The 17,527-nt window shown below is 34.7% G+C and overlaps 2 protein-coding genes across 14 annotated transcripts in view; one reads left to right on the top strand and one right to left on the bottom strand.

The window, feature by feature from the left end:
- GTF2I (general transcription factor IIi) overlaps positions 1-17,527 on the bottom strand; it is a 126,130-nt gene that overhangs the window by 8,112 nt on the left and 100,491 nt on the right. For all 10 annotated transcript variants that reach the window (XM_077140987.1, XM_077140984.1, XM_077140986.1 and 7 more), the window contains 12 exons: positions 12,467-12,650; positions 11,211-11,269; positions 9,134-9,205; positions 8,048-8,231; positions 7,400-7,458; positions 6,929-7,003; positions 3,860-3,961; positions 3,142-3,207; positions 2,658-2,841; positions 1,604-1,659; positions 1,123-1,203; positions 581-664 (listed from right to left, as the gene is read on the bottom strand). In XM_077140987.1, coding sequence (XP_076997102.1) covers positions 581-664; positions 1,123-1,203; positions 1,604-1,659; positions 2,658-2,841; positions 3,142-3,207; positions 3,860-3,961; positions 6,929-7,003; positions 7,400-7,458; positions 8,048-8,231; positions 9,134-9,205; positions 11,211-11,269; positions 12,467-12,650 — 1,206 coding nt within the window. The remainder of the gene's footprint in view (positions 1-580; positions 665-1,122; positions 1,204-1,603; positions 1,660-2,657; positions 2,842-3,141; positions 3,208-3,859; positions 3,962-6,928; positions 7,004-7,399; positions 7,459-8,047; positions 8,232-9,133; positions 9,206-11,210; positions 11,270-12,466; positions 12,651-17,527) is intronic.
- LOC143667137 (uncharacterized) overlaps positions 2,421-17,527 on the top strand; it is a 36,481-nt gene continuing 21,374 nt past the window's right edge. The window contains exons 1-3 of one of the 4 annotated variants that reach the window (XM_077140996.1): positions 2,421-2,754; positions 4,977-5,281; positions 16,220-16,336. In XM_077140996.1, the coding sequence (XP_076997111.1) occupies positions 5,254-5,281; positions 16,220-16,336 (145 nt within the window). In that variant the 5' untranslated portion in view covers positions 2,421-2,754; positions 4,977-5,253. Of the gene's footprint in view, positions 2,755-4,150; positions 4,242-4,976; positions 5,282-14,328; positions 14,374-16,219; positions 16,337-17,527 lie in introns of those variants that run through there. The other 3 variants (XM_077140995.1, XR_013167866.1, XR_013167867.1) reach the window with 3 other exon arrangements.

The following is a 17,527-nucleotide window of genomic DNA, read 5'->3' as shown; positions in this document are numbered from 1 at the left end:
AATAGGGGGAACAAATGTTAAAATAAATTGAGTAGAGGGAAATACTAGTGGTCACTGAGAGGCAGGGGTAAGGGGTATGGTATGTATGAGTTTTTTCTTTTCTCTTTTTATTTCTTTTTCTGGAGTGATGTAAATGTTCTGAGAAATGATCATGGTGATGAATATACAACTATGTGATGATACTGTGAGCCACACTGTATTGCACACCAAGTATGGAAATGTTCATACATTAAGAATGTTTGTGTTGTATGTTGACTGGTTTTAGTAATAAAAATTTTTTAAAAATGGAAAAAAAAGCATATGAGCAGCATTTATTTTAAATAAACTCTGTATCCACTATTAACTAAGGTATTTCTATACATTAAACTTTAAATAAAACATGTACCTTAATTTTATTAACTTTTTTATATTGACCATCAATAGTACAAGATATTTAATATTTTCTATTAAAAATCTTTAGCAAAAACAAAACATTTTCTAATTGTTTTTTTATGAGGAAACTAGAACTACTTGAGAGTAACCTATTTAAAAGATACTATTGAAATAAAATTTCCTTGCTTGTTGAAAACACAAAACTTACCAAATTTTCGACTGAATAGGTCATTCACTTGTTCCCTCAGCTGTCTGGCTTTTTCAACTTTTGACAGTCTTTCATTATCATCGTCTAAAAATCAAATTAAGACAAAACCTAAATGTAATAATCCACTTATAATTACAAATAAATTTTAGGAATTTTATGTAACTCAGTTAAGTTTTTGGAGTACTTAAGCATTTTGGACTAATAAAGTTTGAAATTATGTAAAATTGTAATACCAAAATTAAACGCTATAATCTTATCTTCATTATAAAAGTTGCTGTTTTATACAGATTGTTTTTAATGACACATTTGGTATTTGGGTAGCAACAGGTCTTCAGATCATACTAAACGCATCAGCCGCCTAGATTTGTTTACAGTGAACTCCACAGAGGGAGGCATTTGGTTAATAATTCCTGCATGAGTCAGAAAGGATTATGTGACAGTGTACAGTATAAGGGATATTTCTGAATAGCGTAAATCTTTGTAATTTCTAAGGGAGAAAACACACCAAAACACAAACTATGATAAAGGCACAGAAAACATACCTGGAATTGTCACCTGAATGATGTTAAGATCTTCAACACCTGATGCAGTAGTATTGACATTGGGTGATGAATTTATTTTCCCTTGAAATAGAAGATTAGACTTTGTAGAGAACATGCTCAAATCTTCTCTAGTAATTAGGGACTGACGTGCTTCATAAGACCCAGGCTTCCTAAGACAGCATTTTAAAATCCACCTTGTTCAGGGCTATTTCTTTTCATAGTTTGTTTTATCATTCTACAAAGAAACTAAGCTTCCTGTCAACTATGTTTTCTACTTTTGCTCTCTTCCCAGTGGTACTCAGTAGAGAATCACATATATGGAGGTATTCAATTATTATGTAACTGAAAACAAACAAGCCACAAATCCAATTCTGAATGAACTTTCCTGGTTTTAATTCAACAGCTGTCCTTTAAACAATCTTTTCCCCCACTACTGTGAAATGACTTTAACAGCCTGGTTTCTGCAGCAAAGACAACTCACTTGGAGGGCTCTTAGAGGAGGTGCTCTCTTTAATTGCTGTTTCAAACATCTCAGGCCTAAAAACAACCAAAGAGAAAAACATGTGTGTTAATACAACCGTAAAACTCTAATACTAGAAACTAAATGAGTAAGAGTTACCAGTAACTTTTTCTAAGTATGTATTCAATTCTTATTAACAGAAGAGAAATAGCATAGTTACCTCAAGGGACAAATATAGAAAGACTATTTATAATTGTGATTTTAACATCCACCCCATTCCTGCATTTGACTCCCTGCCAAGCCTTAGTGGCCTCTTCTTCCCATGGTAGAACACATCCTGAAAAGACTCAGTGACAGACTAAGGATGGAAGTAAGAGTCTCATAAACAGCATGGAAATAAAACATGTGCTGTGCAAAACTGAGCAAAAGACTTCTTCTAAGAAACAGAAGTCTCAGCTTCTAAGAAACCTCTACAAACGTAGCCTAAAGTACAGAAAGCAGCAATTTGCTTGGCAATGTCAGCTTTGATTATTTAATAGAATCCCTGGGTGACTCAAAAGTAAGCCAACACCAAATGAAAACCTAAAATCCATTTCAAATAATTGCAAAGAGCTACTTTGCATTGATATATATTATATACTAATTCCAATAATTTCCATCAATTTCAATTGTGTGATCATACTTCACAGACGTTCAAGAAAATATAGGAGAGAAATAAAAAATATTTGGACAGTTAGATATATAAAACTGACTTAATAAAACTCAACAGTGCCGAGATCCCAGCAGCATCAACCAATAAAAAACATGACTGTGTGATGATGTAACAATACCAAGTTAGCATTCCTCTGACATCCTCGAGCCCCCTTCCTTCCTTTTAACTTATTATGAAAACTTAAAATATATATAAAAGTATAGCTTAAGGAGCTTTTCTGATTCTAAGGCTAATATAACCTGCTACAAAGATGAACTCCTTGTACCTGTCTCCTCAGTGGCAACATTGTCAACTCAAGACATGAACAATTTTATTTCATCTGACTTCTTTAGTGCCCCCCAACCCCTAACTACTTTAATTTACTTCTTAATGATGAACTTAATCTTGGCTTTGTTTCTGAGTATCTTCTCCAGTCTTGGAATGCCAAAAGTAGATGGTCTTCGGAATGGCACACCCTCAGGTAAGCCTTCCACATAAAAATCTTCTGGGAAAGATTCAAATAATGCAAATGGCACTTTCACAGCTTGTTTAAGGCCAAGAGCTTCACCTGTAAAATAAGCATAAAGGGGGAAAAATCTCTTAAATCCTACATTTACAATTTCTTCTTAGCAGAAGTTTTTCATTATAAAATGCATTTTAAGTAACACTGTACAGCTACATATCCATTTTGTTAGGGATTTTTCTCCCATTTTGTGGTGCTCAAAATAACCACAAAATTCGAGTCTACTAAACCTGCACATTTCCAATGATGGTTATTTGTAAAGGTTAAACATTTAACTCTCCTCCTTACATCTAGCTAAAAAAAGCTACCTTATATTTCATTAATAAAGTTTCATAACAAACTTACCACACTTTTCATTGAAAAGATTTTCAACTTTCTGTTTCAGGTCTGTGATTTTGGCATTCCAGGCCTCTGCGTGTAAAATATAACACAGTTAAGTTGTTTGTAATACTCAGCAATACACTCAGGGTGATTTCACATCTTATTTATTGTGCATCTGGGATTAATCTTCTACTTTAAGAAGGTAAATTAAAAAGTGCATCACGTTAGAAAAAAAACAAAACAAAAAAAGTGCATCACCTTTTAACATTATTATGCATGGACAACTACTCTGGTCTTAATAAATTACAAAACTGTCTTACTCTACAACTAATATGGTGACTACAAAGAAATGAAATATACTAAAATAAGTTAAAAAAAAAAAAATCCAAATCCAAAAAACAATTATAATCTCTACGTGTCAAACACAGTTATCTATTTTAAGTGAGTTAATATTTATAATCTTCACAACAACCCTACAAGGCAAGAAGTAAAGCTAAACCCAGTTTACTGGTAAGGAAACCCAAGTACAAAGAGGTTAAGTACCTTGCCCAACCCACAAAGTTTTATACAGTGGCACTGAATGGGAACCAGCAAACTGACTCTGTATCTACAGCCTGTACCCTTAACAGCTAACATATATTGACTTAATAATTAAAAATATTTTACATAGTAAAATAAAACATTCTTATTTATTTCCTTTACTTAAAATAATGAAACCAAGAAAAACAAAGTGAATAATTACCAAAGGAAAACTCCCTTCCTCGAGGCTTGAAGGGAACATTAGAACCATTAGTCTGGGTAGGAGTTCGAACAGCTGAGGTTTGAGGATTGTTGTTATTAGGGCCTAAAGAAGAAGGAAAAAAAAATCATGATTGATCTATGTATTTAATTATGCTTAAGTAATACTTATGGTTTCTTTATATCACCTTTATTAAATCTAGCCTGTGCTAGAAAGATTAAATAGAAAGATTAAAGCTAAGTTTAAAACGTATGAGCACTCTGCAATGCAAACAGGCATTTCTGTACTTCCAACCATGTTCCTGCCTCTGGCCCTCCAGTTCGGGATTTCTTCCCAAAGACAATCGGCTTCCTGGCTGTTCTGAGGCACTTTCAACTCACTGAATGTAAGCCATCACGTTTTTTGGTTACCTTTGTTTGCATACATGCTTTTCTTTCTACCCTAAAACAGAAGCACAACTTTGGGTGGCATTATTTCCATGATGAAGACTTCCTTTAGATTCTCTAGCTAGCTCTAACCTATCCTTTCTTTGAATTCTTAGTACAACTTGTGACATTTTCTATTAAATGACTGTCAGCTCCAGTTATTCTAATAAACCCCATGCCTGGACTATACTTTCATATACACTGCAAATGTTTGAAAAATAAGCTCATCTCTTTAATCCAATGTAAGCTAACTATTTTTACCAAAATAATTTACATAATATAAATAAAGGAGCCAAGATAATTGAAAAATAAAAAGAAATTAAGTTTCAGCTAATTACTTAATTCATACACATCCAGAAATTTCAGTTTTTATAAGCTCCAGGTTCTCACCTAAATTACCTTCCTACTTCCTATGACTAAAAGGCTTTTACTGATAAACAATTTTTTGCAGTAAAAATATTAACAGCTAGCATTAATTACATGCTTTTGAACAGCATACACCAATCACTGTACCAAGCACACTGTGTCTATGAACTAATTTATTCTTCGTAACAAACTCAGGTATGTGGCATTACTATCATCTCCACTTTACAAATGGAGAAAGTGAGCACTAAGAGGGTCATTTCATAGCTGGGAAGTGGTGAAGTTGGGATACCAATCTACACAGCCTGGCTCTTCAATCTCTCTATTTGCAGAAAACAATTTCATGAAGCCAGGGATGACAAATACCCACTATGCATGCTGCCACTCCTACCTTTTCTACTTAGCCTGGGTATGGCCTCAGAATCCCTAAGAAGTCTTGGAGATATTTGATGGGAGTAGAGGATCAATATGAAAGCTAAGTGCCATTCCTATAAAATGCCAGATTCAACATTCTAATCTTGAATTATGTCAAAACTCCTGAATGGGCAATAGCTTTTTAAAGACATTATAGTGATAAAAAAAATCATTTTCAGAACTAGAGTGACCTTAATGGATACTGTTGCTGTGTGTGTGGAAGGTAAGCTCTGAAGCCTTTCTTAATGTCTGGCATATTTATAAATGAGATAGATACTTTGCTACCAAGGTTCTTTGATTCAGCAACCTCTTTTTCTTTTGAGGTACACAATTTGTCACTCAAGCCACACTTACTTCCTTTGCTGAACACAGCACCACACTGGAAAATAACTTCTCTTCTACTTCTAAAACCTAAGCATGTGTTATTCAAACGTAGTGATCCTCAGCCATCTTGCCCTCCAAAACCTTCCTTCTGAACCAATTTTTTATCCTTGTTGTAACCTCTACTCTCACCAACCTAGCACGCTTTTGGGGCCCTATTTAGTTAATGGCTATATGACCAACACATCAAGAGGAGATGGCATGGATCAATCACTTCAAAAGTACAACTGCTATGACTCTCAAATCAGCTGGTTCCAACACTTCAGGCCATAGATGCCTTGAGCACTCCTGAGTGACCAAGCATGGCTAGAACAAGATATAAAATTATGCTCCTAGAACATGAAACTTCATATACTTCATTTAATCAGCACTTTTGTTCAAGCTATTCCTGCTCTTAGGAATGGCCTGTCTGTATATCTACCAAGTGAAATTCAATTCTTCCAGCAAGGTTCCATTTAAATGTAGTCTTCTCTATGAAGCTTGCATAACCTCAGAATTAATTCTCCCTTTACTGTATACCCATATCATTGTTCCAACCTGTGTGGATTCAGGCCCAGACCAGGCTTGTCCGATTCGTACATGACTGTGTCTTTCTATTACACATAATATCCCCCTGCATTTCTTAATTATTTATGCACTCCCTTTCAGGAAAAGGGTGGTGGCTTGTATATGAGAAATATCTTCCTCAGATCTTATCCCAAAGGGGGGAAAGTAAAGAACTGAATACACTTAAATTTAATTTTTGGTAATTTTGAACAGAAATGATTATACTGGTGAATGATATTCATAAACGGCACAAGGACACCTGTTGCTTTACATAAGAGATTTTCTGTATACAAAAGATAACTAAATGGGGATTAGTCTCTATTTAATATCAGTACTAGGAACTCTTCAGTCAAAACTTAAAAAAAGCTATAAGGCAAAAAAGAATTATCCTAATGACGTTACCATTTCCTCTTGTGTTTATGAACAGGAGGAAATAGCCATACCTAACAACTGGTTAAAGATTATAATATTGCACAAAGTACTCCAATACTGTAATCCTGAAAAGATGAAAATCCTACAAACCCAACGAGAACAGACAAAAGGAAGAAAACCTGAGGATTTAGTAGGAACTAGCTTAATAGAGCAAATTGCCATTTAAACCATCCTTAAATTGTCTTTCCCGAAAAGAGTAAGGAGGAAGAAAAGGGGGTGGGGGTGGAACAAAACAAAACAAGAGAAAAGAGTTCCACATTTTCCATTCTGTACCCTTCCTTTATTTAGGAAAAGCATATTGAGCATTTTCCTGCAGGGAGGTTACAACATGCTCTATAAACACTAGGTTACTTTAAAATTTTAATTAGAAACTCTGAGAAATTTAGCTTTATCAAATATAGCTGTCCAGTTTTGAAAAACTCACTTGCAATATGCATCTACATAAAAATATAACCTGTGAGCTACAGAACTGAGGAACCAAAAACAGGAACAAGCTAAAGAATGGCTTTACCCTCCACAGTGACCTCAATTTCAGGAACCTTTGAATTGCTTCCAGGGCTTCTTGGTCTTTTTGGGGACTGCAATGCTGTAAAGCAAGCACACAATTACTTTTGAATATTGTGAGAGAATCAAAACAAAACCAGAAGGGGGTGCTTTATAAAAGCAGAGTATTAAAATTCATACAGTTTGTCTCTTTTCAAAGAAACCTGAAGAATTAAACTGGTAGTGTAATCCTCCACATGAGTCTCAACAAAGCTGTGGAAACATGAATGAAGGAGGATTGCAAACATGAAATTTTCAATGAAATGCTAAAAACAAAAGAAACCAGAGGTCCATTAAATAAAATGCCTTGAAAAGAAAAGAAACAAACTGAGAGCCCCACAAAGATATTCGCCAATGATTCAGTATGATTTGTGTAAGGTTGATAAAGATTGTTTTAATATGCACTTAAATATGATAAAGAATACACAAAATATCTTACCTTTAGTGTTTATTTTACTAGCCATTCCAGGAGGCAAATAGGAAATAACTAGTTCGGGTCTAGAGAGAAAATGAAGAAAGTCAGAGAAGCCAATGGAACCCTGACATTCACAGCTAGTAAAAATTTCCATGACCAGTATTTTTTCTAAAGGCATTCACACATCATGCAATGCAACAAAAATTTCTATCATTATGGACAAAAATGTTGACTTCTCCTTCCCAAAACTCAGTGATTTTATGAAGAGTAAATGACTTCTTTCATGAAAGAAAATACCTCTAAGTTTAGTTCACTGAGCCTCTAAAATTCAATCACTTGCACTCAAGACTAATCAGGAAGAAAGCAGATAAAGATCTGTTTTTTTAATCTTTCATTCAAGGGATTTGTGGAGCAATCTCACTGTCTCTAAACTATCTGAATAACACCACTGTGAAGCAGGTATATGCTATTATTCTCATTGTACTGATGAAGAAAATCCAGTATAAACTTGAGGGATTTGCAGAGACAATGGACAATGCCAGAACCAGAATTTAGAGCCCTGCTTTTCCATCAAGGACTATACCTGTAACTTCTACTGAGAAAAGAAATTAAATATAAATGGGGCTTTTTTTTTAATCCCTAGAAACAGCTACATTGGCAAACAGAACTTACTTTTTAACAACAAATTTGATTTTATTACTCCCACGCACAATCCTTTCAAGTCGAGGAATTCCAAACCAGGTAGGGCTTCGAAAGGGAATTCCTTCTGGCAAGCCTTCGACATAAAGGAACTCAGGATTTGATTCAAACACAGGGTATGGTACTTTCACTGCTTCTGTGAGTCCAAGAGCTTGAGCTGAAAATGTAAGAGAATGTATCTTGTAGAATCTAAACCTTTACACAAACATTCTTTGTCTTCTGTATTCTCAGGTACGTTACACAAAAGTTTCCTACAATCTAGCAATATCCACTTAATATTGAAGGCAGTTTGCTAAGTATAATTGTGCAAAACTTAAGAAAAAGCCTAAAATAATGTGTATTTCTTTGAGAAACATTTTACACTCAAATCAAAAGGAGAGTTATGTTATTAGTTAAAATTTTCTCTTTACTCTGGGCAATAATAAACTAAAGCCATTTTATACTGAAATGGCAACCACCCAGTCTTTGAGCTGTCATCTAGATGTAAAATTTGCTGACAAAAGATATGACTCATTAAATTAGAGTGATCAGAGGCAAAGTATTTAAAGTTCCTGATCTGGGACAAAAAATCAACACCAGCTATTAAAATAATGGATAGGAAAGCCCCGGGAATACTGCTATCACTCCCCACTCCTTACTTCCTTTTCCATGACAGATACACCCAATCAACTGAAACACTCTTTCTTGCTGAGCCTCCTCAGAATCCTTCTCAAGACAGCGCTCCAGGAAACCGCTGTCAACAAATCTAAGTTGAAACAAATGATGAAACCTATTTGCCATACCGGTGTTAGCCAGATTAGAAGTACAGACAGTGGAACTAAGATTTATCCCAACTCCTCCCTTCTCTCCCATGTTCACAATTGAGAAAACTGAATCCAAGAGAAAAAAAATAACTTGCTCAGTTTAAGCAGCAAGTTAATAAAAAGAAATAGAATAAAAACCCAGTTTCTGGGACCTTCTTCCTTCAGGTCCTGGTCGTCTATAATTCATTCAGGACATAACAAGGCTTTTTGCTTATGGTTTTAAATTAAGACATAACAACTGTTGCATTTTACTTACCAAATTTCAAATTAAAAATCTCTTCCACTTGTTTGCGTAGCTTGGTAATTCTGACATTCCAATCTTCTTTGACTGAAAAGTAAAAATAAATCTAATTATCAGAACTGGGTCTTTTACTTGACTAAGACTCCAGACTTGTAGCTAAGTTCAGCTACAGTAGCTTCACTTAAATTTGTTTTCTATACAGGCATTCCTTACTTTACCTAACAGTCATGTGCCTAGAAATCCAGGCAAAGAAAAACTTCATTCATCAAAGTAACTTTTCCCATTAGAAATAAAGGGTAAAGGATTGGGGAGGTGTCATTCAACACTACTTGGGATTTATAACCTGGTTTATGTTACTACTACCTATTACCATTACCTTTTAAATGTACTAGTATATATCAAGAATGGAATGATCATATGGTAAGAATATTTGTGCTTGTATGTTGGTATGTTTAATAAATAAAATAAAATGAAAAAATGTTCTAGTATAAAAATAAAAGCATATAGACTTATAAAAGACATTGATGATGTCACTGGGATAGGTATTCAGAGCTTGTTTGGTGGAGTTGTGGACAGGAAGGATGGAGAAAGGATGAAGATTTGAAGACAATGGAGGATGATTCAATAAAGAAAGGGAAGAATCACGTAAGTGTAGAAATCATCTGTGTTTGCTCACAAAGGCACTAAAATGTCAGAGAAGCTGTGAAAACACCACAGAGGTGGGTGACTTCAGTAAATCTCAATGTAGTTCTTTTACTTAAAAAGTCAAACACAAAAGCTACCACATTTAGAGTTTAGTATTAGCTATCTTTTTCCTCTAGATTTCAGAGTTGCTCAACCAAGCAACATGGGGAAGTAACTCTGGTATAATCCAAGTTTGAATTATTACTAATAAAGATATTTAGACTCGCTTTCTTCAAGGTAAAGAGCTTCTGCTAAGTTTCTGATTACTCTCTTCTTCTGCCTCACCTTACACTTTCTTCCTCCTTATTTGCTGCTCCAATATAAGCAACCAAGCAACAACTTCCCATTCTTCCTCCACAAAGCTGAATTGCCTGGCTAGCACCACAGCTCTCTCACTGGTGTCCTATTTTTTTTAGCAGGATGATGGCAAAGCAAAGTATACCTCACTGTATGTAAACATCTATTACTGATTCCCATGTTATGCCAAGACTTAAGCATCTATCTCTGATGATGACTGCCAATATACTTTTCTCACATAGTCTGTTACTTCAGTAAGCCTAGCAAAAGTCTAATTCCTAGTCACTTGCAGGTTGTACACTGTAATTTCACATTATTGGTTTTGGCAATGGAGTTTCCTCAATTTAGAGTGGACCTACAAAGTGCAGTCACTTGTTCTGACATTATACAGTGCAAACAAAAAGATGAGAATAAATAAAGAAAACGAAAACTTCATACAACTGAGAAAGAGATACCTTAGTTTTCATAAACTATGAAGTTAATGTAGGTGCTGGGATTACACCATAGGTTATTTTAAGATCAGAGTTAATAAAGGTTAAGGTTTAAATCTGCATGGCCCAATATGGTACCTACTAGCCAAGTGCAGCAAATGAGCACCTGAAATACGGGTAGTTTGAAGAGAGATGTACCGTTCAGTGTAAAATACATGCCAGATTTTGAAAGAAAAAATGTAAATGTATGAAAAAAAAAGATGTAAAATATCACACTAATAGTTTATTGATTATAAGCTTGATAATACAGTTGATATATTAGGTTAAATCAAATACATGATTAAAAGTCATTTCAGTTATTTTTTTCTTAATGTAGCTACTACAAAATGTAAAATTATATAAGGCTCATGGCTCTGCTCTGTGACTCACCTTATTCATTATATCGGACAGCATGAGCCTAAATAAAAAGCTCGAGTATTCCCAAAGTTCCATATTATTAATACTGATTAATCAAGGACTGCGTGTATTGCATGCCCACAAAAGATCTGGCAGGGGGTGATCTGGCAGGGGGTGGGGGTTGTGGGGTGGTGTCGAAGAGGGAGCAGTTTCATAACTTTTAAATAAAAAAGTATAAAACCCACTAATCTAAGCATTTAAAAAGGATTTCACAATTATCTTACCTGGTGTATTTGTTCTTGGCTGAGTCACTTCGGTTGCACTGTGCGTCAGAAGTTCTGGTCTGTAAAAACATGGCAGAAACTAGTGATTTACGAATGCCTCAAGACCTTCCCCACACAGCTGTGAATTGCCAATTATTTTAAATATGTTTCACTGAGTCTTCATTTGCAGTGAAGAAAATCATTCTGGTGACTATGTTTATTTAGTCTATACAATTAGCAAAGATTCTATCAAAATTTTCAGATTCAAATTTCTGATTATAAGACGTTTTCACATGGAGGTACCCTAAAACTTTTTAAATTAAATTGAAGAAGGCCACTTTTCCCCCCAAAGCAGCTTACCTTCCTGTTTCTAAATAGTCAGGTGAATTATACCACAATATAGCCAGAAATATGAAAGCAATCCTAAACAATTCTGTTCCTGTATCCTCGTAATACACATACACAAACACACTATCTACAATCAGTAAACAAGTAAGATAAGATTTTGTCCCTTTCACATTTCTTCTGCTAGGAATAAAAACAGGCCTTTTATTATCACTCCCTGCCTTCAAATTAGCCATTGTTATTCTTCCAACTGAAGCGAGAATAATGTTCCTGAAATAAAATGCAAATCCAATTTATTTTAAGAGGATTCTGCTTAAAAGCCTTCTAATGACTCCCACTGCATTTGTACTATACAAGGTCTTCCTTTAGTTAGCCAACATCAATCTGTGTACCTGTATTTCCGATCACACAATACCCAAACAGCATACCTCATTTATAATGGTTTGGGTATATGAACATTTAAGTGCATTTGACACCTATCTCCCTTATATTATTTTCTTTATTTGCAGAACTTTTTCTCTACTGAGGGTATAACTGACCAATTTCTACTTGCTACTCTCACTTCACCCCTACCCACAAGTGCCCAGCAAAACTTCATTGCATTTATCTTTATAATAAACCTGCAAGATAGAGATCCTGTTGGAGCCAACTTTGTATATCTGGTATATGGTACTAAATAAACATTTGTTCAATATACAAGCAAATGAAAGTAAATGTAAGCCTTCATTTTAAATATAGAAGGAGCATAAGATACATCTATTAAGTTCATTTTTTATTTATTTTCATTAGAGCAGATGTAGATTTACATAAAAATCATGCAGAAAATACAGAGTTCCCATATATGCCCACATCTCACATGCACAGTTTCCCTATTCAAGTTAATCTTTTCCTAGGGAACATAGTAAAGTTGTTTCTGCAGATTATAATCCTACCTTTTAATAACAAATTTAATTCGATTGCCCACTTGAATGATTTTTTCCAGCCTTGGAATTCCATACCACGAGGGACTTCTAAAAGGAATGTTTTCTGGTAGACCTTCCACATAGAGATCATTAGGATGTGCCTCAAATTTCTGGTAAGGTACAGCCTTGGCTTCAGTGCTCCCCAAGGCTTCAGCTGAACAAAATAAAAGCAATTCAGCAGACTAAGTTTCTGTTGAAATAATATTTTAGTGTATAATCCAAAGCAAGGTATCTCTCAAAAAACAAAAAATGCAAAAAAGCAAGGTACTCTCTGCCAAAATATACATTAACTACTGGAATAGAATGAAACAGCAATACAGGAGAGTTGCTTCTCTGAAGATAACAGATGCATAAATGATCCAAGATCTAAAGCTAGTTTTTGGTGAACTCAGAACTATGTTTGAGTTTCCTGAGAAGCTGAATAGATATAAGTTATTAGAAGAATACTTTCTCAATATCCTTGGGAGAAAATCATGGCAGATATTAAACAACCTAAACTAAACAACACATGGAGGCAGCCTTTTCCTAATCAATATTTTATTAGTATAATGATTCTCTTTCTGTTGGCTACTGCAAACTCACTTAGGTTAGATTATACTTTCATCAGTACTACAACAATGAAATTTTCACTCTTTACTCTTACCTGTTAAACCCTAATGAGTGTGCCATTTTAAAAGGAAGTAACTTTCTGCAACAAATTAAAGAAACGTGAAATAAAAGCAGAGCCTGCTTTAGATTAAAAGAGATGCAAAAACCACAGCTGCACCCAAAGTTAATGCATGAACCTTGTGTGGATCTTGATTCAACAAACAACTTTAAACAGACTAATCAGATTAATGTATAAACTTGATTAAGGATGAGGTGATACCAAGAAACTATTACATTTTCTTGGGCATGATGATATTGTTGTGGCTATGCAAGAAAATCTCTACATTTTTCAGGGATGCAATCGGAGTGGTAAAATGACAAGATATCTTGGACATGCTTTACAATATTCCTGGCAAAAGGAGAAAAAGACAGATGAATGAAATGTGGAAAAAATCTTAATGTTCAATGAACTTTAGTACTGGGTGTTTGGAGGATCCATTGAACTATTCTAATTTTGAACAGGTGTAACATTTTAATTAAGGAGTGCAAAAACAAAATCATAAAATCCTGCTCTGAAATCACATCCAAACACAGCACTAATAAATAGTCAAACAACTTACACAATTACCAGGAGTAAATGGACTTCCCTTGCACTGTTTATGATGCATTAAAAAATTTGGAAATGTGATGGTTAAAAAAGAAAAAAGGAGATCATTCATAAAATATTTTGCATGTCTTTAATTATCAGTCTGACCTTCCTAACAAGTTTAGACCTTCCGCTGTAATTTCTTCCTTTGGGTCATCAGCCTCAAACACAACAGGCTCAAATACAGGAACACAAGAAATGTGTGCTCAAAAAAACACACAATTTAAAAACTGCAGGTGTTAAGGAAATATTCCCAAAGAGAATGTTAAAGGGGTTAGAGGCTTTCAGTCACACAGAGTAATACTAAATAAAATTATTCTGATAAGTAGCAGAAAAAATACATAAACATAATTCCAACAAACTTTCTATAAAATAAAAAAGACCATCTTGTTGGGAATTGAGGAGCATAAATTAGAAAAAGGAGGAGGGCCCACTGTATCAGATTTTGGTTACATTAATAAAGCCTCTCCTACATAAAATTACAACCCCCTCCCCTATTTTCCTTATTCTATTACTTTTATCATAGATTATCAAACACTCTCTCATATAATAAGTACTTACTTATTAACTATGCATATTTCCCTCCCAGAATGAAGATTCCATGGAGAGAATGCTGGTTTGAAACTGTTATGCACCCCAAAAGGTCATGTTCACTAATCTTCATTCAATATTGTTGGGTGGGATCTTTTGCTTAAGTTGTCTCCATGTAGGTGTGGCCCACCCAATTATGGGCGGGACCTTCTGATTAGGTCGTTTCCATGGAGATGCATCTCCACCTATTCAAGGTGGGAACAGAGGGAACCATTTTGGAAAAAGCTTCAGAACTAACAGAGACCTTTGGAGACACAGAAAGAAAACACTCCTGGGATAGCTTCTGAAACCAGAAACCACCTGCCTTCTCAAATTGACTTTTCTTGAATAATGAATATATTCCCGGATGCCTCAGTTTGGACATTTTTAATGGCCTTAGAACTGCTAGCTTGTAACTTAACAAATTTCCTTTATAAAAGCCAACCCATGTCTGGTATACTGTATTTCCAGCACCATTAACAAACTAAAACAGGAGGAAGACATTTTTGCACTGCTGTGTTCTCAGCACTAGAGTTCAAAAATAGGTGTTAAAGTTCCCTTGGGGAATGGTGAGAAAGGGGGAAAATTCAACTTCCCCAAGTGGAGAATTCTTGATATTCTCACAAGCAGTAGAGACAACCAAAGCAATAGGCTGAGCCCCCAATCTTGGGGTTTATTCATATGAAAATTAACCCCGCAAAGGATAGGCTAAGTCTACTTAAAATTGGGCCTACGAGTCACCCCGAAGAGAAACTCTTGTTGCTCAGATGTGGCCTCTCTCTCCTAGCCAACATGACAAGCAAACTCATTGCCCTCCCCCTCTGTACATGGGACATGACTCCCAGGGGTGTGGACCTCCCTGGCAACATGGGACAGAAATTCCAGAATGAGCTGGGACTCAGCATCAAGGGATTGAGAAAACCTTCTCAACCAAAAGGGGGAAGAGCAAAATGAGACAAAATAAAGTGTCAATGGCTGAGAGATTCCAAATAGAGTCAAGACGTTATCCTGGAGGTTATTATATTGATATCACCTTTTTAGTTATGGTGAATGGAGAGGCTGGAGGGAACTGCCTAAAAATGTAGAGCTGTGTTCCAGTAGCCATGTTTCTTGAAGATGATTGTATAATGATACAGCTTTCCCAATGTGACTATGTGATTGTTAAAACCTTATGTCTGATGTTCTTTTTATCTACCTTTTCAACAGGCAAGATTAAAAATAAATAATAGGGGAAACAAATGTTAAAATAAATTTAGACTGAATGCTAGTGATCAATGAAAGGGAGTGGTAAAGGGTATGGTATGTATGAATTTTTTTTCTGCTTTCTTTTTATTTTTTTCTGTATTGATGCAAATATTCTAAGAAATGATCATGATGAATATGCAACTATGTGATGATGTGAATTACTTTTTAAATATGTAGAATGGACTGATAATATGGTAAGAATGTTTGTGTTTGCTATGTTTAAAAAAATCAAAAAATCAAAAATAAAATAAAATTTAAAAATTGAAATAAATAAATCATGGGAGAACGAATGCTAAAATAAATTTAGTAGATTGAAATGCTAGTGATCAATGAAAGGGAGGAGTAAGGGGTATGATATGTATGAATTTTTTTGTTTTCTTTTTATTTCTTTTTCTGAATTGAAGTAAATGTTCTAAGAAATGATCACGATGATTAATATACAACTATATGATGACATTGAGTTATTGATTATATATCAAGAATGGAATAATCATATGGTAAGAATGTTTGTGTTTATATATGGTTAAGTTTAATAAATAAATTTTAAAAATTGAAAAGAAAAGGTGCTAAATGATTAAATGATCATGCTGTGTGGAGTAATGCATGTTTCTTCAATATCTATAGCACTGATAGTTTCAGAGAATCTACTAAGCTTTCCATTTTATTCCTTTCAGGAACCAAAAAGAAAGCAGAAATCCTGCCATATTCTCACGTACTAAAGTTAACAACATTCCCAGTAACACTTAAAGCTATGGCACTACCAGAAACAGCCAAGTTTTACTGCTTATACGGTAACAAAAATAATCCATATTTCTTTTCTTAGCTCTCATACAATGGCAAAATATTTCCTACTGGCCAGTTTTTTTTTCCCTGAGAAGACTTACTCCTTCTGCCACATAAAAGCCAATTATGTTGTTTTACCCCTTTCATTTGTTAATGTGGTGTATTACACTGTTGAATCACTCTTGTATAACTGGAGTAAAATCCACTTGATCATGATGCGTAATTTTATAAATGTGCTGCTGGATTCAACTAATGAAGTATTTTGTTGAATAATTTTGTTATCTATATTCATTATAGAGATTGGTCTGTAATTTTTTTTTCTTGTTCTATCTCTATCTAGCTCTGGTATTAGGGTGATGTTGGCTTTGTGGAATGAGTTAGGGAGTGTCCCCTCCTCTTCAATTTTCTGCAAGTGTCTGAGTAGGAATGGTGCTAATTCTTCTTGGAATGACCAGTAGAATTCACCTGTGGAGCCATCTGGTCCTGGACTTTTCTTTGTTGGGAGATTTTTGATGATTCAATTTCATACTTATTTGTTGAGATCTTCTATTTGTTCATGTTTCTAAGAAATTAATTTAATTAAGTTGTCTAATTTGTTGTCATACAGTTGTTCATAGGATCCTCTTAGGATCTTTTCTTATTTCCATGGGGTCTGTAGTAATACCCCCCACCCCCATTTCTGATTTTCTTTATTTACATCTTTTCTGTTTCTTTGTCAGTCTGGCTAAGGGTCTGTCATTTTTTAATTGATCTTCTCAGGGCACCAACTTTTGGTTTTGGTGATTCTATTGTGTTTTTGTTCTCAATTTCATTTTTTCTGGCTCTTTATTATTTCTTTCCTTTTGCTTGCTTTGGGATTAGTTTGGTGTTCATTTTCTAGTTCTTCCAGGAGTGCAGTTAAGTCTTTGATGTTAGCGCTTTCTTAAAAAGCTTAATTTTTTTTTGAAGTATTAAGTTCTCAGGGAGTGAAACAAAATCTGTGAAGAGTATTTACATGGATTCCATAAATAATACAAAATTAGTGACCTAAATTTGCAACAGCCACTTGAGTTGTACCTAAAAGCCAGGGAATGGGTCTTTAAGATACAGTGCCTGTTAATCTAGGTCCCTTTAGGCCAAATAAGGGCGATTATTCCAAGTACAAAGAAAACCATTATAGACTTTAAATAGGAAAGGGTTATGCTCCATTTTATGTGGTG

This window comes from Tamandua tetradactyla, chromosome 23, assembly GCF_023851605.1.
Source record: "Tamandua tetradactyla isolate mTamTet1 chromosome 23, mTamTet1.pri, whole genome shotgun sequence".
Classification (NCBI taxonomy): domain Eukaryota; kingdom Metazoa; phylum Chordata; class Mammalia; order Pilosa; family Myrmecophagidae; genus Tamandua; species Tamandua tetradactyla.
This window is presented reverse-complemented; position numbering and strand designations above follow the sequence as displayed.